Source organism: Eurytemora carolleeae, unplaced genomic scaffold, assembly GCF_000591075.1.
Source record: "Eurytemora carolleeae unplaced genomic scaffold, Eaff_2.0 scaffold1860, whole genome shotgun sequence".
NCBI classification, from domain to species: Eukaryota; Metazoa; Arthropoda; class Copepoda; order Calanoida; family Temoridae; genus Eurytemora; species Eurytemora carolleeae.
Window position 1 is genome coordinate 6,363 of NW_019397744.1, and position 25,432 is coordinate 31,794.

Genomic DNA, 25,432 nt, shown 5'->3' on the forward strand with positions numbered 1-25,432 from the left:
TTGAAGGAAATTATATTTTTTCATCAATGCTCTAAATTTCCTTGTATATTGGATCCATTTTTCTAGTTCGAGAAACAAATTGTGAAGAAAAATATTTTTAGAAATTAATTTCTACAAAATAATCTATATATATCTTGATATATTTAGAATTGGTTACTCTTACAGTTTATAAATAAACACGTCGTAGAAATTGATTTATTTTAGTAACATGGTATTATTGAGATAATCTGTACTTCCACTTATTTTTCCGGGGTTCATCATAGGGACATATGGACATATTCTTGCCAAGATTCATCATCAAGAATACAGCTCAGTCCTACAGAGGTTTATCGGGACTACGGCTTATTACTGCCAAGGAAAGTTGGGACTACGTCTCATGTTTGCCAAGTTTTATTGGATCTCTATGGTTTTTAAAAGATTTTGCCAAGGTTTTTTCCAAAGGTTTATTGGGATTATCGCTCATTCGGCATTCCCAACAAAGGTTATTGGGACTATGGCTCAGTCCTACTCCAATACAAGGTTTACTGCCAATGTTGATATGGATTACGGTTTTTTTGTGATTTAACATTATACGTTACACACAGATTGTCATAACAATTTTCTTTTTCCTGTATTTTTCTAACAAATATTGTTTGTTTAGGGAGACCACTATGAAGACCCTTCACTACTACTCAACAATCATAGTAAGAATTATTTACATGTTTGTAAAATGTTTGTAAATTTTTGTACTCTTCCTCTAAGTTTCTGTAATAGAATATATTTCCATTTACTGATAGCACCGATTGAAGGATTCATAACTCTAATTGGATAATGAGATAGATATTAAGAGATGTTACCGTCTTACTATTTCTATTGGATCAGAATAGACAACAAACACTTGACTGAACCCTGATCATGGATCAGGCGCTAATGGACTCGGCATACAGAATAGACAACAAACACTTGACTGAACCCTGATCATGGATCAGGCGCTAATGGACTCGGCATACAGGTGTGAGCCGATTTGTCGATTCAGATAAAATGCGTGAAACAAAATTGCCCAGAACTTTTTTTTTACATAATTGATTAATTGATTAAAATCTAGTGGAGCGCGAAAAATGAAAAATATTTCTAAAAGCATGTTATCATGTGTTCATTTTGTATTTGAATTTAATTTAGTTTTGTACTTTAATTCAACAATCTTTAAACATATATATATATATATATATAGACTATAAGCGTAATTTCAAGAGACCCCCTATACAAAGATGGCAATGGTACCCTTGAAACCTTAATTTGATCAGAAATGGTGAAGATGTATTCGTTTTTTCTGTCTCAAAATATTTGTCTATACTTTGTATGGAGGGTAAGATTACGCTTACATCTTTACAGTCTTATATTTGCACACTTTTACATAGAAAGGAGAAAATCTAAAAAATTATATTTAATTGGTTAAATTGTAATCACATCTTGCTGAACTATTAAATCTGCGAGGAAGTAAGATCAGTATAAATAGATTCTTACAACAATCTTTTCTCATCAAAATAAATCATATTTCGTGACAAAACTGAAGAAAAAATAAATAAAAAGGCTCTCAATAAATTTATAACAATCATCTTACGATACATGAGATCACATTTTTTGTTAAATACATAGATTTTGATCCAAAATGATTTTTAACTTTAAAAAAAAAAACTTTCTGATTCTAAAAACTGATAACTTGATAGGTTTTCACTGGGGAATTTAAAATGTGATTAAATTTTAAATGAAGCACTTAAATGTTGGGATGATCAAGGGAAAAAATTTATTTGTAAACCAAATATTCAAATAAAACCGTTTAAATACAAAATGTAATGAATACTCGCCACAAACTCTAATTTGCTAATCTCAAAATCTTTGCAACCTGGTGGCAAAAACCTTTGATATTATAAACGTTGACGGTTTTATCCTAGAAAATATCTTAGGTCACCGACATTAAATTGCAAAGATGTAAGTATTAGAAAACTAGAGTTTGTGGTAAGTTTTTTTTTGCAATCTTAATTGGAAAGACAAGAAAAATTAAATAAATGTTGCAATACTTTCTGTTGGATATAATATTACGAAAAAATAATAATATATGTTTCGCCCTGATGCACATTAATATCAAAATAATGTCACAATTACAGAGGAAACCCGTGAACGGTATTGAAGGAACTATAAGCATAATTTCATGTGACCTCCTATGCAAAGATGGCAGTTCCCGATTTACAACGGTACCCTTGAAAGATTTGTAAATAAGATATTAATGTTTTTGGTTTTTAAACTGTAAAACTGCGAAACTGCGACTTGTCCATTTATTGTTTATAAACAAGCAATGGAGAACTCACAGAAATTAACTCTTTTCGAGTCAGAAAAAACAACATAAATCTTCCATGATCTTTGATCAAATTAAAGTTTCAAGAATACCACGTTGTAAATCGGGCATTTCCATCTATAGATATGGATGTATGGGGTTACTTGAAATTTCGTTTACAGTCCCTTTATATAATAAATATCAACCAGAATGATACAATCCTAAAATCCGATCTTAAAGGGACTGTCACCGAATTGTCAAGTGCCTCTTTATTCGAAGGGTTTTGTGTCAGGGGTACCCTTTAAAAGTTGTCCGTTCAAAAATCAAGTTTCATTGTTTCACTCTAATCTAGAAAAATGCATTTCCTTTTAAGTAACGTGTATTTAGGCCGCAAAAACCAAAGGAAATTGTAAATTTGACTAAATCTCTTTTAATTAGATCGAAAAACCACGACATTTTCCCCGCTCCTCCTCTTTGGGCAATCGATTTAGGAGTTATATCTATCCCCCCTCCGCAAACCTACGTCCCATGCCTCCTCTTTGTTCATCGTCAGAGGTAGCGGTTAAAGTCTGTTATGTACACTTGCCGCGTTGAATGCAAGAATTAAAGAGATAAGTAAATATTTACAGGGTCAGGACTTTCTGGGCCGCGTGTTGCGGCTAGGACAGGCTAGGGGGACGATCGTGCCGCGGCTAATACTGACTCTCTCTCTCTGACTTATAATTCATTGCGGCATGCGCACATAACTGATTTCGGCCGCTGTCCACCATCTACTACCTGCCCAAGGAGTATACAAAAGAAGGGAGATACAACTGCACGCGGCCCGGCCTACCATATGATTATGATTATTGTATACGCGGTAATTGTACATAAGACAAATATTTCTTATTCTAATGAAGTACCTTCTGCAAAGCATGTCTAATCATACGGTAGGGCGGGCCGCGTCAGTTGTGTCTCCCTTCTATTTCATACTCCTTGTACCTATGCGTGCCCTTAAGCTACAAAATACGCGGGAACAATAGAACTATTGTGTGTAGTGTAGACCGTGTGACCTTGTCCTGATGCTCTGATTGGGTAAACTTATTGGCTTGCTGAATCGTCATTGGTCGGATCTAGATTTAGATTGTAATATAGTTTTATATTCACATTATAGTTCATTTTAATTACGCTAGGTATCTCTCATTTGTTTAAACGTTTCGATCTCTCTCTCTCTGAATAAAATCTGAATACCATAAATATATCTATGCTGAACACTCTATCGTTTTCTAGCATAAACTAAAATAATAAGACTCAACAACCTTAGTAAAATCTTTAGTCAAGAGTATGTTCAAGGTTTTTTTATTTTATACTAATTGAGTTTTCCTCCTTCATTGATTCTTCTTCTGGGGTTTACGTATATATATACAGTTGGGTTTATTTGGAGAACTACCGTCCCGTGGAGGAAAGTTCTTGTAGATTCTGGACCCGTAAATACCGTAGTATACCAAGACCGAGTAATTAAAGTTTAGTTATAACATTGCTGTGATGTCCCTAAATTTAAATTATTATTTGCAAAAAAATTATTACCTCCCCCTCCTTAGGCCTGCATCGTATACTGCAATTTACACCCCCCGTCTTACTAAGAAAAGTGCAATTTACATAGTACTATATAGATTTAAAATCCCCGCATTATTCCATCGTATGCTTATTTGCAATAAAATATGTGCTTTAACTCCACTCCCCTTCTTGCATAGGAGTTCAATATAATACCTCTCCATCCCATTGTTGCGAAGAAAAAGTATAGAATAACTGAATAATTTTTATCCCGATCCTGAAAATATTAAAGGTATTCTTTTTTCTCAAACCTTGAAAGGTAATCTTATCTTTTTGATCCCTGAAAAAAAAATATTGAATAGATTTTAATCCATTTTAAAACCCAATTTTAAGGAGCCAGGAGATGTTCACTCCCTAATTGCGCCCCACATTTTTTAATTGGGACGTCCCCCTATTTTTCAGGAGGGGGGGGGGGAGATTTCCCCTTTTCTGTCCTGTATTTAAAATATTGCTTTATTTACAAGTTGTACACAAGTTGGCATCATTTGGGACTTATTTTTCACAAGATAATTTTCCGTTTTTACTGGTTTTTAAAGTGAAGTGATTTTTTTAAAACGATGGTTTTGAATTTTCAGAGCCAACACAATTTAAAAAATCGTTTTTGAAAAACCCTAAACGAAAAAAAACCTGAAAAATAGATTTTTTTTGCTTTAAAACGAAAATCTGAAAAAAATCTTTTTCCCGTTTTCAAAACAAAAAACTGAAATAATCGTGTTCCGTTTAAAAACAAAAATACTAAAAAAAAAGTTTTTGTTTACAATTGTTGCTTGAATTAGAATTAAATCTCTCTAGTTGCATATATACCTGCAATCAAATTTCTAGAGCTGCATATACGTGAATATATATATATATATATAACATATTGATAATACTCGCTGTACGACACCAAGGTGTAATATTTTAAATTTTACTTTTGCCACAAACTCAAATTTTGTAATTCCATATATGTTTGCAACTTGTTGCAAAGTTCAAAAATTTGATATTGAAAACTTAGATTATTTGATCTACTACAAAAATCATTATGTTTGAAATATCTAAGGTCTATAACGACCTTGGGTTGCAAAAAAATAAGAAAACCATAATTTTAATCAATATGTAAGTTGGCATAATAACAATGGTATTCCATCTTTTTTGGTGTAACTTGAAAAGACTGAAATTATGGAATTGTGAAGGGGAGGGGGGGGTGGGGGGTGCAGTCTATGAATTTAAGGGTGAGGTTTAGAACATCAGAATTAAAGAATTTCTGCGTTGACACTATTAAAGTTTCATTTTTTGTGGGCTTAACCCTGTCTCTAGTTTGTCAGAGTCAAAAGTTTGCATAATTGATCACGAAAGGAATATATTCAGAAGAACATTTTTAATTAAGTGAAATCTCTGAAAGCCAAATATCCNTGTCACAAACTTAAATTTTCTAATCTTTGAAATCTGATAATAACAAAGATATTCGAAATCTTTTATGGTGTAATTGAAAAGACTGAAATTATGGAATTGTGAGGGGGAGGGGGAGGTGGGGGGTTCAGGCTATGAATTTAACGTTGAGGTTCAGAACATTAGAATAAAAGAATTTCTGGTTAACACTATAAAAAAGTTTCATGTTTTGTGGGAAACCAGCTGTTTCTAGTTTGTCAGAGTCTTAAAGTTTGCATAATTTCACGAAAGGAATATATTCAGAAGAAAATTTTAGATTAAGTTTAAATTCATTATTGACAAACACAGCATAATATATATTTTGAACTCCACTCCACTATTTTGCGTTCTAACCCTGATTGTGATGTATCCCCGCTTTAACACCATCTCCTAGTTAATTTTTATTTTACTTTGCTATTTTCTTAATATCCCCCCCCCCTCCATTAAACAGGAAGACAGGTCCAGTCATGATAACTATTATATTTATAGAGCCTTAACCATTTGCTGGATTCTGTTCTATGTAGACCATCCATTGCACTGAAAAGGCTCGTTACTGTCGTGCCTCGATAGAACTTCCTCCTCAGATAAAAGTTATTACGTATAATCTAGGCTTTAGCCTAAGCAAATAATTTTGGCAACTAAACTACTAATCACACCGTAATGACAACAGTGGTAAAAGTTGTGATGAAATTTATATTATATTTATGTGTTTTATAAAGATAACTATTTTTTAACATTACTGACAATTAATTTTCAATTTACAAAGTTTCCTGTTTAAAAATGTGGTTTTTCCCGCAAATTTGAAATAAATGTAATGTTGAAAAATTGGTAATAAATATTGTAAAGTAACTAATCTGGTTTAAGAGACATCTAGTGTTAAGAACTTTAACTAAAGTGCCGGAATGAATCTTCTCTAAAAGCTTGTTGATCCGACCAATCAAATCCCGCAGACACACACGGGTCGTCCAATGAGGAAACATTATTTCGGATTGAAAGGTAGAGTTCCGATCCATCGAGCTTATGTTATTGGTTAGTGGGCGACCTGGAGTTGGGGGTTGGGGGTTGGGGCAGGTTTAGTACTTAGGTTTCTAGCCGGTGGATTAAGTTTCAGACATGTGTCCTTGGATCGAGGGGGACAGCTGGCTGTATTCAGGAATTTTTTCAGGCGGGCGGGTTTTTATAGAATCTGAATATTTTATAGAATATAAATTTTGTTTCTTTCTCTCTGTGACTGTGGGTTATCGCCCATTTGGACCCACAAATACCCTGAAACCCATAGATATCCCTGATTTAGAGGGAACTAAGCCCCCCCCTCCCCCAGAAAATACACCTCGTCCTCTGCACTGGAGGGGGGAATACACTTTTGACCTTCCACGGGGGGTAAGAGCCACGTGGATTTAACGGTTCTGTCAATATTCCAGAATGCTGTGACTTTCGATCACAATTTGACATATTAAACATAATTTGTAAGCCTTTTTCCTTTTATATTTTTTTGTCGGCATCATGCATTTTGAATGAAAATGTATAGAATAAACAATTCCGTAAAGTAAAAGAATGTTGATTTATAGACCAAAACACGTTAGATTTCAAATAGATAGAAACCGAATGCTGCTCACTCTGGTTTGTCAGGGTGGAGTGGTAATACGATAGGACACATTTACCTTTTTTTGTTTAAATTTTCTTCTTGGGTCATAATTTAGCAGAGTGTAAAAACAGTTATTTGACATTGTTTATTCTAAATATTAAAAATTGTATCAAAGCGGTTTTATGATTTGTTTCATGCTATAATTATACCTACACATCCCCCTTATATTGAAATTTTAATTTTCCGGGTACGGTAAGTATAGTTGGTCTATTGAATTTATGTCCTTGGATTATTTCAACTTAATATGTAAAAAACTGTTGAATTGTACGCCTGGCGTTGCCCCTGAAATAAAAATTAGATTTTTAAAGAATTTTTTTTATTTTTGAAGATTTTTTTACAGGGAGTGTTCGCGATAAATGAAAGGGGTATAGGCTTACTTTATTTATTTTATGATCTACAAGTTACTTTTGAAAACTTTATTCCTTGATTCCAGGATTTTTTATAATGAAGACGACATTTTTATATTTTCCAGGATTAATGTTCGAAAATCCAGCGCTGTCGTGAAAACAAGTTGTAAAATAAATATTATTTTAAAAATGGAAAAAATCGAAAATATTATGAAATATCATCTATATACGAATGCGTTGAAAAATAATCGATGACTTTGGTTGCAATATTTAAATGATTTGTTTAAAATCAAATTGATTTTTTTTATGAACCAAGTCGTATGTTGCAACTTTCTGAATTTGTATGGACACTCCGTTCTTCGGTACTTAAGTCTTTAATTTTTCGCGAACACTCCCTTTAAAGAATAAAAATCGAATTTGTTTGCCTTTTGTTCCTCCATGGGTACCCATGGTCATGGGTTTCCTAAAAAATGTCAGCCAATTCGGTCCAGCCGTTTGGCTAGCAATAGCTAACATATATATGTGTAGAGCTTTGATATATAATTTAGTTAGAATTTATGAAATACGTCATATGCTTACTTTTAACAATGCCTAAAATACTTTTGTCAAATAAAGAAAAAAATATAGTTAATCCGAACTTTTACCTTCCTTTGAAACTTTTTTCATTATTCATCTTTTATTAGAATTCTAGGAATCAAAACCACAGTTTTCAAGTTTTTTGCAGGACTTTGGATTATCACAGGCTTTGAAGTTTTATCCTTTTTGAAGATCAAACAAACCCTCTTTTATTCATGATATCTTTATTATAATCTTTCTGATGCAACTAAATGTTTGAATGTATGACGTCTACTATAGACTTAATAAAAAGTGACCCTTTGCTCAAAGGTTTACATGTAAGATTAAAAAGATTACACGCTTAAACCTTCATCTGATAAAGCATAAATCCGCACGTGACTTTTACTGTGAGAAACTCCAATGTAAAATTATTATTTAAAAAAAAAATAAAAACAAAGTTTCTTCATCGTTGAATAAACAAAGTTTGATTGGTATTGTTGTGAATCAGACATAGACTCAACTTGTACCTCGGCGCACAAGCGAAGTGGTTCAACTTAGTCTACACAGTTCAACTAATTACAACTGGTATAATTGGTTAGAAATTCAAAACGTTTTTGCTTTTTGCAATAGCTCTTAAATAATAGGAGTTATCGTTGAAAATTTGTTAGATTTCAATTGTTTACGGGAGAAATTGTATTAATTTTAATCCTAAAATTTTAATTTAAAACTTTTTCCTGTACTTTTAGTCAGTCTTGATATAAAATATACATATATGATATAAAATATGCATATATGATATAAAATATGCATATATGATATAAAATATGCATATATGATATAAAATATGCATATATGTTTTCGCTATTCTTTTAACATTTTTCTAGCAGCGCTAAACAAATATTTTTCTCGGAGAGATTAGAGTTAATGTGTTTTTTCGGTCCGACAAATAATAGAATATATTTGACAAAGATTTCCAGAAAATATCATGTTATCTTAACAATAGTTTATCAAACCTGCACGTTATATAATTCTGCACCATAACGTGCCGCGGTCGTTACCATGAACATTAATGCAATAGGACCGGGCACGTTTTTATGAGATTCTACACTTTTTATAGAGTAGACATGTCACTTTAAAAGTTGAATGCCACTTGAAATTACTTATATACAGCCCCTTTATACACTAAATGATTTTTTTTAGAAAAATATTACAATTTGGTTCGTACGTAAATTCCTGCAATATAATCTATAGAGATATCACACAAAATCCATTGAAACCCAAGAAGTAAACCCTCTCACGCAGAAATCAAAAAGTGTATTAAACCAATTACTCCATTTAAACTTAAGCTATAAACAAGCAAAATGCATTGTTAAAATGTATTTGTCTAGGCCCTAGGGCTACCAAAAGTATACGAATGGTGGCGAGGTAAACCCTAAGGTCCAGGCTTGCGATAATTTAAAGTCTGGCCTGTTTAGAAAATTAATGACTTTTTTGCATTAAATGTTTTGTAATTTCGAAAATCTTTTAATTATTCGATAAAACGAATGTAATGTTCGATTTTATTTTTTTTCTTTAAAAACCCACTCTACAGATTACATTTGTCGAAATAGAAGAGAATTGTAAATATTCTTAAATTTGTTTATGTAAATTCGAATGATTAGAACCTGGTTTATTTCTGGTTTTCTCTAGATAGATTCAATTTAACTTTGTACAAATACAATTCTTGGTTAACAAGAAACTAGAAAAGAACATGTTTTATTTACGAATTTAACTTTCTTCTCTGCTAAAACATGATTACTTCTACTTGGAACTAGACTTGGGAGAATTTGGCTGTTTTTCATGTTGTGCGTTTATTTTCGTGAACATGTCGTTCTTCTTTTCATTCACTCAAAGTTTAAATTCATTTTTTATCTATTTTGTTCGCTTTCTCACCGAACAATCCTTCAGTAAAATCATTTGGTTCGAAAATATCGTTCTTATACGTTTGAGGGTTATTTTCGGGACTAAGTACTATTTGGACAAAGGATAAAACATGGCTTTATGTGGGAATTCTGATTTCAACATTTAAAAAAAATTTTCGGTATAAAGTTCTTTTACAACAGGATATTGTATTTCTATTTTTAGTTTTAGCTCTCTCATGGTGGTGGATGTGTTATTTATTTGTTAAAAAAAAACAAGAGGAAAAAAAATAAAAAGAAAGGTTTTTATAAATGCGTAGGAGAGTTGAACAAATAGAACACAAATGCGTAATTTGTTCAAGGGCGTATACAGGGGGGGGGGGCAAGGGGAGCAGTGCCCCACCCTAGACCTATAACCTAGAACTCAGAGCTTTCACACTTTTAAAATCTTAAACTCAAGAGTAAAGAACATAAAAAAATTAGTTTGCTGTTTATTCAGTGCACTAAGAAGATTGTAGGGTTACATTATGTCATCCCCATAGGTATCCATGAGTTTCCTCACTAAAATTGAGCCCTATTGATACAGCCATTTGGCCAGCCATAGCAAACATAAAAATGAACAAAGAGCTTTATTATATAGATCACAATTGTACTCAAACTTTTTTTCAAAACGGAAACTTTTAAAAGTCATAATTATTTTATGATCTTTGTCTCTTTTTTAATCTCATAAACATTAAGTTTAAGTTGAGTTCTTTATTTTCAAAAATGTCTTTTACTTTCTCTACTTTAAATACTAATTAAAACAAACATGACAGTATATTAAAATGTCGATTTTTTAGAACCAATACTTTTTAGAACCAATACTTTTTTTCTGTTACCTTGCATAAAACACATGCAAGGTAATTGTCCTGTACTGTATATATACCTTGCATAAAACACATGCAAGGTAATTGTCCTGTACTGTATATATACCTTGCATAAAACACATGCAAGGTAATTGTCCTGTACTGTATATATACCTTGCATAAAACACATGCAAGGTAATTGTCCTGTACTGTATATGTACCTTGCATAAAACACATGCAAGGTAATTGTCCTGTACTGTATATGTACCTTGCATAAAACACATGCAAGGTAATTGTCCTGTACTGTATATACCTTGCATAAAACACATGCAAGGTAATTGTCCTGTACTGTATATGTACCTTGCATAAAACACATGCATGGTAATTGTCCTGTACTGTATATGGACCTTTAAAGCATCTTAAACTTATGCCTGATATCCAAGAAGCCAAATCTTTTGAATTTACCGTTCAAATTCCCCCCCCCCCTAGAAGCTCCTGGGGGGCTAAAATTTTTTGGCGCTTCGTGCAAATTTTGTCCCCTCCTAGATTTATTTCTGTATACGCCATTGGTTTTAGACTTAAGAAGGTATTCAAATAAAATGTCTATGGATGAGTAAAGTGGTAAGCCTATATAAACCAAAATAATTACCACTGTATAATAAAGAAATTGAGTCGTGGCCACAAACTCATTTTTTCTCATCCCTACATCTGTGCAACCTGATGGTGTAAACCTTTAAAATTTCTAACTCAGATTTGAATATATTGGGATGATAAAATCAGAGTTTGAGGGAAAGATTCAATTCCCTTTTTTATTTTTAGGTGATATGCGTTATAAGAGGGGTAGTTAGTGAAAAAAGTATAAGAAAAAGAGACACTAATAATCTAGTGAATCATAGACTTTATGAGTCAGAAGATATACCAGGGAATTTTGGACAGCTTCGTGATATTCAAGAGCAGCATCACGTCCCCTGGGGGGCAGCAGCTTCTGCAGCTTACGCTAGACAAGGCCAGGTGCAGCTTCAAGTAAGTTTTTATCTTGTACTAAAATCATTATTTGTACAATTGTCGCACATACATAAACAAATTTTGATTTAAATTTTGATTTATATCAAGCTGTTAAACAATGTGAATACACAATAACATAGTTGTACACTGTACAGACTACAGAGAAGCTTCCAATTTAAAAATGGTTTCTTGGATTATTTGCAATTCGGAAAAAAGCTTGTAAACAATCGAAACTTAAATAAAAAGTCGTCTTCATTGTATTGATAGAAAGAAAAAGAAAGAGTTTTGGAAATACCTCATTTAATTTAAATTGACTATCTATGCAAAGATGGCAAGGATCGATTTACAACGGTACCCTTGAAGAAGATACCGTCCTTTTTCTGTGTAAAGGAATTGAGTTTTTGTCACAAACTCTGATTTTCTTATTCTTAAATCTTTGCATTTCAACGTCGGAGACCTTAGATATTTCAAACTATGAATCATTTTAGATCAAATAATGATAGTTTAAAATATCAAAGGCTTACACAATCAGGTTGCAAAGATATAGCTATTGTAAAATCATAATTTGTGACAAAAACTCAGTGCCTTTCTGTCAATTTCTCCAGAGAAACTGCAAATGAAAAAAAAAAACAGTTTAAAGGAACAAAAACATAGATATCTACTTCATACTTAATCAGGCAGAGCTTACAAGGGTACTGTTGTAAATCAGACATTGCCATTTTTCCATGGAAGGTCACAAACAATTAACATATGATACACATAAAAATTACATGATATTGTTCTTCCTATTTCACAGTTTTCAAGGTCCTACTTTATTTAAACTTTAAAAATAATAAATAATAAAATAATATATAAATAATAAATATAATAAACATAATAATAAAATAATAAATATTAAAATTCACGTTTGTTAGAGAACAGCAAACTATCTTCAATCTCAGTATCAATCCCCGAATGATCGAACCAAACAGCTGTCATCTGAAAATCCGCAATTTACAAGCAATCAAACTCCGCCAAATATCAGGTAATTGTTGGAGGATCTCTGTTTTTTATTATTTGATTTTTAACGATTTAATTAATATTCAAATCAACAATTTAATAATTTAAAGTTTTCAAAATTGATATTTCCTAGGATAGAATTATACACAATCCATAAATTTAAAACCTTAGTTTAAATTACTTTTCAAATTAAAAATCAAGTGTTTAAACGATAGTATGGTGAATCTGAATGAAAATTCAAGTGTTTAAACGATAGTATGGTGAATCTGAATCAAAATTCAAGTGTTTTAACGGTAGTATGGTGAATCTGAATCAAAATTCAAGTGTTTTAACGATAGTATGGTGAATCTGAATGAAAATGCTTCGATAAAAAAATAAACTTTGTCACACAATTTTTTAAACTCTTTTTGGGGTAGGTTTTTCTAAATTCCAACAATAGATATATTTAGAATTTTTCTAAAAAATAGTTGTGATTAATTTTTTAAGGTTTTACATGAGTAAGAGAAAATGTAAATTTTTTTGATTAATCTTAATGTTTAAATGTGTCAAAATAATTTGTATATGCAAAAATATTTTAAAAACTTACACGATGAAAATTTCACTGTGTATTTTGTAATTTTCAATTGCTGCAACAGAAAAATCTCCCAAATGTAGATGGCACTGTTTTAAAAAATTGCCCTTAATAACATTTTACATTTAGAATAAAGAAACAAAGAAATTTCTCTTCTTTCTGGTTCACCCTGTATAGAAAAGAATTAAAACAGCGTATATTTTCAGAAATGAATGGCTGCCAGAAACCCGCAAAGTGTCAGATAATGATGTGGAAGCTTCCTTTGCAGAATATGAATTTGATTATCCAAACTCAGATCAAAATATCAAGGAATAAAAGTATATGATTTGAGATTAAAAAGTATAATAAAGTTTAATTATATTTCAACATGGTGAAATTATGTAATTTAATATTTTTGAAATTTTAGTATATCAAGAAATAAAAAAATAGGATTTGAAAACATTTTAGATTAAAAAGTATATTAATTTAATAAGTACAGAGCTGAAAACTTTAGAATGAGATATCCTTAATCTCGATTACTTAATCTGAGTATCCACTGGAAACACTTTTGATTTTCTTCTTAAACCGTTCTTTCTTGGATATAGTAGAGAAAAATCAAAAACCGGGTTTTTTAAATTTAAAGAGTCCCTCCCATTTCTGTATGTAATCTTAATTGGCGCGCAAAATTTCAAATTTATCGGCTTCATATACGCGACTATGATTGGTTGAATTTTATACACTTTTCAGGATACAAGTAAAACTTTACAAGATTAAGTTAGTCTCAATAATAGGCAAAATAGAGGATTAAGCATTATAATCTCGATATCCACCATTATAAAGTTTTCAGCTCAGGTTTAATATTATGTAGAAAATTTGTAAATCTACAATTTCAATCTATAAAAAATATATTTTTAAAGAATCAGTATTCGCGACACTCTGATTTCACCACACACACTAGGTAAAAATAACTTTTCACTTGATTTAATTTACAAAAAAAATAACTTTACAATCTATAAAATTTGATATAATTTAAATAGAGAATGCAACCTGATGACACCATCAGGTTGCATTCTCTGTTTCTTTGATATTTCAAACTTATAAATTATTTTGTGTCACAGAATTTATAGTTTGAAATAGCAAAGGTCTACAATAGTGGATTTTTAAGATGTAGGGATTAGAAAATCAGAATTTGTGGCAAAGACTCAATTCCTTTGCATAAGATTAAAATTTAACAAGATAAAACTTCTATTGTTAAAGAACTATTGAGAAGAAATGTTTTGTATTACTAGTTTGTGACCAAGTAAATTTTCCCTCCTTAGTATACCTCAAAGCTCGAAGGGCTTCGTGGTCACAAAGTCATACTCACTCACCCCTGACCCTTTAGTAAAAGTAAATTCAACCTACACGGGCAGCCATAGTACATTTGAATTTCCGAGCCAGGTCAACCTTTCCGGTCCCTGTTTGTACTGTATCGCCCGGACATTGGCTAAATAAAGCAGACACTCAATAGGACTAGCCCGTGCAACAAGGTNAAAGTCTGACCGCGTCAACCTTGTTGCACCGGCTAGTCCTATTGAGTGTCTGCTTTATTTACCCAACGTGCGGACGATACAGTACAAACGGGGACCGGAAAGGTTGACATGGCTCGAAAATTCAAATGTACTACGGCTTCCCGTGTACCATGGTGTCGCATGAATTTAACAATATCCGTATCGTATGTCTTAAAATCCTCTTGAAAAGTAAAGTTAAAACTCGAAATTTTTTTAATGCATCTCTTCCAATTACAGTACAGCATAAATAATTATTTGTTAACTTTATGCACGCGTAGTGCAATTTAAACATGAATTCAGCAAAAAAAGTTGTATAAAATATTCATTCAAAGCTTTCTGGGAATTGTTTAAATTCTCCTTTTCACAAATCAAAATCTACAACTATTCAATTTCTTATTTCAGTTTATAATTCTTAGAAAAATTCTTCAGTAAAATTATTTCACCTTGAAGAGATAAAAGTCAGATAAATTTCTACTACTGACGACTTTGCGCTCTAGTAAGAAATTGAAAAATTGTTTTTTTTTGCTTGGAAAAATTTCAAACCGAACTTTTTTCTTTTTTCTTTTTAAAACAAAATTTTTTTTTAACATGCAATATTTTTATCTAAAATAAATGTGGAATAAGAAGTTGACTTTTAAGAAAATGCATTTGCCATGCAACAACATCAAATATGCACAAAAGATTGAAAAAATTCTGTCTTCCTTTTCCACTATTTCATGGGTCTTATCGTCGCGTATGAACTCTTGTCTAACATTTGGATTCTTAAAAAGTAATCATAAAAATGTGAATGTGTAATGTACTTACATTTGTGTGTCAAATATTATAATTTATGGAAAATATTATATTTATTTTTAAATATTTTCTAAAAATCACTATTTTATTATTTGATGATAAGATTATCTGAAGTATTAATATTATGTTACCCAGTTCTAGTTTTTTGTTTCGTTTTTCTAATTTTTTACTTTTTTATTTTTTAGAATATTTAACGGAGATCAAGCAGGCTCAGCTGGTCGGCCTGCCTTTATTAAAGATCAGGTATCTTTAAAATAAAAAATAAAATTTGAAAATATTGAAAAAAAAATTTCTGTGGACCTTTTATCTGAAATTCATGAATTAGGTGGTCAAAAACTCAATAAAAATCATCCACATAAAATCGAAAAAATTCTTGGATATTTCCTCCAATTTATCTTTTCCACCCATTGGATATTTTTAACTTTACCTCTGTTGAAGAATCATTTTCTTTTTTGTCTCAGAAAACATTCTTCACAGATTTCTTTAAAAGATAAATATTTAAGATTAAAATTAAGATATTTTAAGATATATTGACGTCCGTGGAAAAGAGCACTTTTTTAAAGAAAATTTCAGATTTTTAAATTTTGTTACATTTTCTTAAAAAAAGATGTCCCAGGGTTGATATACTTTTAACCAAAAAAAAAAAAAAAGAATGTCCGAAAAAATGTGAAAAAGCTTTTTTTTAAATTTTTGACAAATATTTATATGTGGCACACATATGTTTCTTTCTACTGCAGTTTTCAAGAGATTTTAAAGTAAATTCTAGATTTGCAGCTGAAATAATTAAAAAAATATTGACTTTTAAATCATTTTGCAAAGGTTGTTTTCATTAATGGAGTTGGACAAGGTTTATAATATTGCTCAGAATGGGATAAAAAAAAATTAATTCAAAAACACAGTTTTTTCTAGTTTTTAAACTTTAAGATATCTGAGAGGAGGCCAGTTCCCTTCCAGGGTTTTCGGAAATCAATCAATACATCGCCACCGAAAGAGGTAAATTTTAAAGAAACCGAAAGAGGTACAGTGTAAAAAAACCTGATTACTCGGCTCCAACTCTAATTTTAAAATCCCTAATCCTTTGCAACACAATATGTCCTAAACCTTCGATATTCCAACAGAATTCTTAGTTTTAAATATACAGTATACATAAGAATATAACAGACAATTGATGGGAAAACGGGATATTACGCCAAATAAATCGTCTTCTTCTTGTGCGTTTAATTTGCAGCTGGGAAAGTATTCTAAGTTTTCGGTAATCTTAAACTTATTTTTCCCTTCATAAAATAATTATAAATGTTCTAACTAAATCCCTTTCAATGGAAAATTGATTAATGAACTAATATCAAATTTTCATCTAAAAATACTGGATAATACAGGGTAAAAACGATTACCCTTAAAGGGGCTGTAAACGATTAACATTAATGGGACTTTTAACTAGTACCATTAAAGGGACTGTAAACGATTACCATTAAAGGGACTGTAAACGATTAACATTAAAGGGACTGTAAACAATTACCCTTAAAGGGGCTGTAAACGATTACCATTAAAGAGACTGTAAACGATTACCCTTAAAGGGACTGTAAATGATTACCCTTAAAGGGACTGTAAACGATTAAAATTAAAGGGACTGTAAACGATTACAACACAACAATCATTACAACACAACAGTTATTACAACACAACAGTCACTACAACACAACAGCCATTACAACACAAAACAGTCACTAAAACATAACAGTCATTACAACACAACAGTCATTACAACACAACAGTCACTACAACACAACAGTCATTACAACACAACAGTCACTAAAACATAACAGTCATTACAACACAACAGTCATTACAACACAACAATCACTACAACACAACAGTCATTACAATACAACAGTCATTACAACACAACAGTCATTACAACACAGCAGTCATTACAACACAACAGTAACTAAAACATAACAGTCATTACAACACAACAGTCATTACAACACAACAGTCATTACAACACAACAGTCACTTAAACATAACAGTCATTACAACACAAAACAGTCACTAAAACACAACAGTCATTACAACACAACTGTCACTTTAAGAAAATGAGATGTTAAACAGTTTCTTACTAATAGAATTCATTACATTAGAATTATATAATTTAAATATTTATTTTTTGCATTAATATATTATTTCCTCTTGACGGTGAAAGTTTTTTTTAACCTTTTTTGTTTGTTTTTGTTTTACAATGTACACTAAGAGAACATGTTCATAATTGAAATAGAAGATGGGCGCGAACAGCCCTGTAAGCTTAGTCCGAGCTGCCAATTATGTTTGTTAGTTTTCAAAAACTTCATAAACTTCCAATGCAGTTAAATTAAAAATGTTGGGCCACTTCGGTTCAGCCTTAGTAAAATACAACAAATAAATAAAACAACGGTCACAACGGTCACATTTCTTTAAAATTTGTTATTAATATTATTTTAATTAGGCAACAGTTCTCCAGAAAATGACCGCGTTAATAAGAGAATCTTTGAGGTAAAATCATAGAATAATTAAAATAACAGATAGAACACTAGATGGTGTCAAGTAAAAGTAAAAGTAAAAAGTAAAATAATTGCAAGTGAGAATAAACTCTTTTCAATCCTTTAATTGGACAACTTTGGAGATAAACAAAAAAAATTAAAATTTCTAATATTTCTAATTTCTAATATGTAAACGCAAAAACGAAAATAACTTGCTTCTCCCATACTTGTACGAACAATTCAAATGAGAGGAGCTGTTAAGGTTCATAAAAGGGACAGACCGGCTATGTAAGGTATGGCTCAAATGAATCCTAAAGAATTTGTCCACTGCATACTCAGCTTAACTATTTTACATAGCCGGTCTGTCCTTTTAAGTTGTATAAATGATGTCACACACATTTTACTTTCTCCGTCGGTCTAGTTTGCATTAAATGAAAAATACAAAAGCAAATATTTCTTGAAGAAATTTTATTCAAAAGCAACAGAATATCTTAAATTGGGATTATCGATTATCGATATAATTTTAATGAAGACCCCCATTTAAAAAGAGCTGCATGCTTAATTCGCGACAGTACCTACTTTTCTTCCGCAACTATAGGCTTCATATAATCCGCAATTCACCTTAAGATATCGCACTTGGGCATTATCATTTTATCGTCTAGAAAATCAACGATATTTTCAAATCATTTTTAAAAAGTCGATCGTTAGAAATTCTTTATATTTTTTAGTGATGTTTTGTATGGGGATAGGCCTCCTATTTTCCCCCGAATCCAGGTTAAATATATTATCATATATTTCGAATATTTATGAATATCAGAATTTTATTTTTTAAAGTTTTTTCTTCATACTTTATTTTGACTTTAAAAAGTTTGGAGTAGTGTATTTTTTCTCGAAAAGGTTTTTTTTCCCTCCCCCCCTTTTTTCTCCTTCACCCCTTTTTCTCCCTCCCCCTCCCCTTTTGAACCAGAAATTAAATATGCTTGCAGGGAGCGGAAATTTATTTAGGGTTTTTCGCTGACTTTGGGCATATCAAAGATTTTTAAGGAGAATTCATTATTAAAAGTATAAAAAAGAATGACTTTTAATATTTAATTTTTCTTTATTTTCCAAAATCATCAAAATTTATATAACACTCCCTGCAAAACATACACCCCTAACAGTTTTTCTTTTGAAAGAATAAAGTACAAAAATATGATGTGGAAAAATCATTCATAATTACATCGTTGATTATTGAATATCGAAGCTTTCATTATAAAGGAACTAATTATTCTCCAAATTTTCTAATTAATCATAAATTAATCCCAATATTTTCCATTGAAATCGTAGACTTTTATTATTTTCAAAAAAGAAATTCTGCTGGATAAAATAAGAAGGGCTAAGAAGGCTCAACCCCCCCCCCCCTTGGACCAGTAAAATCAATGGTTTTCAGGGGTTCCAGGCCCAACAGGTTCTGAGCCCCCCTTGGAACAAAAAAAATAAGCCCCACTCTGGAAACATTCTTGAATACGCCCCTGAGAAAACTGGATTTTGAGATCAGTTTCCTTCATGTACACATTGTACAATTATACTGTTACAGTACGGACCCCTGTTGTACACATTGTACAATTATACTGTTACAGAGTACGGACCCCTGTTGTGCACATTGTACAATTTTATTGTTACAGTACGGACCCCTGTTGTACAGCCCACCTCTGCGTTCCCGTGCAGATGTACAAGAAGCTTTACAGTACACTTCCCAGTTTGGGGGTCCAGTAAGTACATATTTACAAAACAATACATAATACATTTTATAAATATTTTTTTAATTGTCTTATAAAACACTGTTTTTTTCAGGTAACGAAAGATGGTTTCTCTGCATCGCAAAATGTTAGATTTTTTACTGTAACTAACTGTTTCAATTTTTACATATTTTTTTTGCGCTGCAAAAATTAAGTTATAAGCTATATTTCTAAGGGGGGGGGGCAAAAAACGCTCTAAAAGAGGCATCTTAGCAACCCTTAACACTTTGCAAAGGAATTTAGCTCTTGCCGCAAACTTTAATTTTCTAATCCCTATATCTTTGCTATCCAATTTTGTAGGCCTTAGATATTTCAAACTATATATTTTATTATAGATCAAATTATACAAGTTTGAAATATCAAATGTTTACACCATCGGGTTGCAAAGGTTTAGTGATCAAAAAAATTTGAGTTTGTGGCAAAAACTTAATTCCTTTGTTAAGGATCTGGTAGTGACAAGACCAACAGAGGAGGATTGGAAAGTTATCCCTTCAAATCGAGGTAATTAGTTGTTTTAGCAAAAAACAATATATATCTTTTATATTTAGACGCCTCAAGATATTTATATATTTATTAGAGAAATTGACAGCACAAAATCCTGTCATAATTGATTAAGGCTTTCATCAATAATTTTAAAAATAAACCATGTAAAAATCTTATTTACTAAAAAACAATGTTAGCGACGAAGTTGCAAACAAAGGAGCGCAGTTCTGCAGGAAAGAGCCAACGAAACCCCAATAGATTCCGGCCAAAATATAACTTCGAAAATCCAATTGAAGAGGCTCAAAGCACCCCTATGGTTGAAATTCTATTCCCAGGTTCAAGTCTAAAAAACTATTCCGTGGATTTGAACCTGCAACGTCCAACGCTAAACAAACCGGCGGCCGATCGACGAAAATCTGAGATTCTACCGGCCAAAAGACGAGATCAAATACTGAACAATCATCGAAATCAAAATCCAAGTGGCCAAGGTAGACCATCCTTTGTGAGACCAAATCAAAATCTGCCAAATAGTCCAATTTTATTAGAGAGGTCAAATCCAAATGGACATGAGAGGCCAAATCCAAGTGGACAAGAGAGGTCAGTTTTATATGAGAGGCCAAATCAAAAAGGAAAAGAAACGTCAGTTTTATATGAGAGGCCAAATCAAAAAGGACAAGAGAGGTCAGTTTTCTATGAGAGGCCAAATCAAAATGGACATGAGAGGTCAGTTTTCTATGAGAGGCCAAATCCAAGCGGACAAGAGAGGCCGATATCACATGAAAGACCTACTTTCAATAAACGAGATAATCCGATCTATGTTGAAAGACAAACTGAAAGCACGAGAGATAAATCAAATCCCTTTTTATTGAAGAAAGATATCCCTACAACGTACCAACTGAATTATCAAGATTCTCAATCACAGAGGTATGAAAACTTAAATTTTTTATTTTTTCGATTGAAGAATTAATTTTGTTGAAAGCCAATCAATGCTTTTTCTGGTCAAAAATGAAAGAGATATCCATTTTTATTGTTTATCTCTTTAAAAAATGATTATTTTCAATTAAGGGTTTTATATTAACGTATAAACAATGAAGATAAAAACCAAACTTTATCTTCCACATTATTGATAGAATAAAGGCTGAACATCGACCCGTCGGTCGCAGGGTGCAATTTAAACTTATTGTTAAATAGAAGTTCTAATTACAAATAAAGTCCCTTAAAACATACTTACACAAAAACTTTTAGAAACTTTTATTTTTACTTTTACATTTCCTTATAATCTAGATTTTAATTAATATTTTAATTATACTAGTATTTGAATTATTCATAAGTTAAAACAATTTTAATATTGTAAATTGTAATATTTGTATAAAATAGAACAGGAGGAATAAAGGGGAATGGGGGGGGGGTCCTTGTTCAATTTAGGTTTGCATTATTATCTTTTTTAACAGAGTAAAATTATTTCAATTTTATTTTCGAAAATGTGATAACGTCTATTAAATATTTTGTTAGATGATATATTTTTAACAATCTTGTTTTTTGACGGTTATTGATTTGTACTTTTGTCTGAAGTTTTGTTATTTGATAGGTGTTAGGGGTCCTTGAAAACATTATTTGCAAAAATACAAAAATTGAAAATTTTATTTTAAATGTAGATATTTCATGTTTTTAATTTTCTTTCTGTATTTGGCAGAAGAAATTATCTTTCGATGGGACATTTCAGTTCTAACCATTTCGTGGACAAAAGGAATTTTGATTTTTTCAACTTTGCCATGCCAACTTTTAACATTTATTTTTTCTCTATCTATGAAAATATCTCTATAGGGTCTATGCCATATCATTTCAACAAGAACTTATCATCCAAACACATCCAAAAATCTTTTTTTAGTTCTGATTCGGATGAATATGGAGATTACTATGATGAAGATTATTACGAAGAGGATGCAGTAAGTTAACAAACTATTTAGAAGAATTCTCTTTCGAATAGTTTATTATATTTATCTTAAAGGGACTGTAAGCTTAAGTTACTCTCCATAAAGGCGGTAAATGTCCAATTCACAACGGTACACTTTTAATTGCTTTGTCTGATCAAGTATAAATTATATATCCAGGATTTAGTTTTAGTTTCTAAATTCATAGTTATTTATATGTTTGATATTCTTTTTAAAAACACCGTAAAGACATAGAATTATAAATATCTAATACAGATTATAGAAATCATAATTTAATTCTATAATAAAACAAGTCCCTTTAAACAATATCAGTCCCTTTAAACAATATCGGTCCCTTTAAACAATATCAGTCCCTTTAAAAGAAAAATTGGAATTCTTAAAAACAATATTTAAAATATAATCTCAATATTGCTTTATCAGCGATATAGCAGATAATTTCATGTCTTACACGAGCTAAACTTTTTGTAATTACAATCTATGGTTTCCAGTGAGTTTTCAAGGCTTAAAGGGTGCTAAACCTTTCTTGAAGGAACCCCCCCCCAGGCAAAGTCCTGAGTACGCCCCTATATATATGCTACACAAGTTAGATTTCTGCATAGCCTCTTTAATGTAAACAAAACATCTTGAATCAGAGGCGTATACAGGGGGGGGCCTAAGGGAAGTGAGCACTCAATTTTCAGAGGGGTTCCACCACTAAGCCACTCGAATGTAAACGAATGTTAAGCCCCATGGAAAAACTCCTGTATACGCCCAAGTCTTGAACGTTTATAATCGAAAAAAAAGAACAACATTGTTTCACAGAAATGTTTTGTTTCAATCTCTTTTCAAAATTATAAATGAAAATCCACAAAGAGAATAAAAAGTGTATTAGAGTGGAATTTAGACAATCCCTTGGTATGAATTTTTTCAGTCACTTTCAACCTGAAAGGGAGTTCAAAGTGTACAAATCATGTAAATATTTACAAATTATATGCAGTAGAGTACATTATTATATATATATATATGTTGCGTATATCTGTTTGACCGATTGGGCTGAAATTATTTGTGGACACTCATAAGTATTCGGGGGTTGTTATTAGCTAAAAAAATTCGAAGTTTTTTACCATTTTTTCCAGCATTTTTTTTATAACTTTTTGTATAACATTTTTAAAAACTTTTTTTTCAAATTTTTTTACACGGGCAACGCCGGGCCCTTCAGCTAGTTACATAATTTTCCTGCTATTTATAAGGGTTTCTTGTTTTCTGATATGAATATGATTATATATTGATTCAAACAACAAAAAGCTTTTTATGTTAACCCTATTAAGGCTGTGGGGTCTGAATCTATGTATAGCCTGGGGGGGGGGCGCGCGTTTGGTGCCCCCCTTAGAAAAAGGCCTTAGAGAATAGGTTATAGTGTTGAAATGCATGTGCATAGCCCAATTTTTCATGGCCAGCTCAAAGGAAAAAAATAATTAGACCGCTAGGGAGGGTGGAAAAAATGCCTAAAAAAGGGTCGAAAAATTTTTGTTTACAAAAAAATCCTTTAAATTACTATTCATTAAAAGTCACAACATTTCACGGTGATAGTGTCAAAAATGAGAGTGCTAGGACCAAAAATTACAGAGGGGATGTGCCAAACGCCCCCCCCCCCTGCAGCCTGTTTAGGGTTAACATCTATAGTATAGTTTAGTTTGGTTTAGGTTAGTTTGTTTATCTAAGGGAAAAGGATCCAAAATTAACCGATTCTGAAAATGGTAAATTCTAGCAAGTGCGCAGGCCTTGGTCTGCCATTTTAAATTTTTACGATGTTTTAATGATTTCCAGTTCTAGAGACATTCATCAACAATTTAACAGATTTTTCATTTTGATTTTAATCTTATTTTTATATATATACGGGAGAGAAACTTGCAGATTTTTACCAATATTTTAAGCGAATTTTCTTAAAATCTGGTGGAAAAATCATTAAGTAAAACAATTTAGACTCTTTTTTAAAGCTTTGAGCAGCTGTCCCTGAACATTTTAAGTTTTAAAAATCGACGCGAATCTAAACCTTCCTTTTTTTTGGTTTATCACACAAATTTTTGTTGTTATGAGAAACGATGCCAACTTTATTCAGCTACGCCCACGTGTCTCTCTGACATGTTTTCACAGATTTTCTCTTTTCTGAATTTCATGGATTTTCTCTTTCAGGGTTTAGAGGATCCCCGGAGAGCAACTCTTTACAAACAATCAGAAAATAAGAGAGAAAAGTAGGAAATACAACGCCTTGTCTAAACTAAATTAAATTAAATAAAAATAAAAAATATTGTTTAAAAATCTTAAAATGAAAATCTTTTTTCTTTAAATTTTTTTTTTAGCATTTATATGATCATCTTGAAACGGAGCAAACCCCTATTTCTTTGCAACCCAATATCGTATTTATATTTTAAATTATGTTAGATAAGAAAGTCTAAGTTTAAAATATCAACGGTTTGAACATCAGGTTAAAAAGCAATAGGAATTAGTTTGTGGCTTATTTCCTTAATTTCATAATTAATCTTTGATTAAATATAGATTAATTTAATAATCAAAATTTTCTTTAGCGGAAACCAGATTATTAGGAGAAGAGATGAATATAGCCAGGTTTGTGTATTTTGGATTTTAAAAAATGTCACATCACTCCAATATAATTGTTGAAGAAGAGGTCAAAGAAATTGAGTCTTTGTCACAATCTATGATTTTCTAATCTCTATATCTTTGTAATCCAATGCCGTAGACCTTAGATATTTGAAACTATGAATTCTGTTAGATGAAAAAATCTAAGTTTGAAATATCAAAGGTTTACACCATCAGGTGGAAAAAATATAGGTATTAGAAAATCAGAGTTTGTTACAAACACTCAATTCCTTTATGCAAAATTACGAATAGAATTTAGAGAATCTTACGTTCAACGTTTTAGCCATATCAGAGTCCAACGTTTTCAGATTACTTTATGTCCTCAGAGGCTCAGGGGAGGTCGATTAGCGATGAGAAAATTATTTCTTTTTAGATAATCCGCAATAAAAAAATAAATGTAAAAACCCCAAATATTGTTATTTGTTAGTTATTAAACAATCACAGGTTAAAAGATGTATAGATAGACGTGATATGTCTTTTATAAAAACCCCAATATTTAATTAATAACTTTAAACATGGTTGATCCGCGTAGACGTGGTTAAACCACTTCTCTTGTACGCCGGGTCAAGCTG

The 25,432-nt window shown here is 31.4% G+C and overlaps 1 protein-coding gene across 1 annotated transcript in view; it reads left to right on the plus strand.

Moving 5' to 3' along the window:
* Positions 1 to 493: 493 nt before the first annotated feature.
* The window catches only part of LOC111715734 (GATA zinc finger domain-containing protein 14), a 31,764-nt gene continuing 6,825 nt past the window's right edge, over positions 494 to 25,432 (plus strand). The window contains exons 1-17 of the mRNA XM_023491104.1: positions 494 to 519; positions 641 to 683; positions 11,421 to 11,624; positions 12,521 to 12,630; positions 13,383 to 13,485; positions 14,073 to 14,113; positions 15,683 to 15,740; positions 16,422 to 16,490; positions 17,977 to 18,023; positions 18,739 to 18,784; positions 19,675 to 19,761; positions 19,844 to 19,876; positions 20,232 to 20,289; positions 20,469 to 21,195; positions 22,160 to 22,217; positions 24,396 to 24,454; positions 24,788 to 24,827. Of these exons, the coding sequence (XP_023346872.1) occupies positions 494 to 519; positions 641 to 683; positions 11,421 to 11,624; positions 12,521 to 12,630; positions 13,383 to 13,485; positions 14,073 to 14,113; positions 15,683 to 15,740; positions 16,422 to 16,490; positions 17,977 to 18,023; positions 18,739 to 18,784; positions 19,675 to 19,761; positions 19,844 to 19,876; positions 20,232 to 20,289; positions 20,469 to 21,195; positions 22,160 to 22,217; positions 24,396 to 24,454; positions 24,788 to 24,827 (1,809 nt within the window). The remainder of the gene's footprint in view (positions 520 to 640; positions 684 to 11,420; positions 11,625 to 12,520; positions 12,631 to 13,382; positions 13,486 to 14,072; positions 14,114 to 15,682; positions 15,741 to 16,421; positions 16,491 to 17,976; positions 18,024 to 18,738; positions 18,785 to 19,674; positions 19,762 to 19,843; positions 19,877 to 20,231; positions 20,290 to 20,468; positions 21,196 to 22,159; positions 22,218 to 24,395; positions 24,455 to 24,787; positions 24,828 to 25,432) is intronic.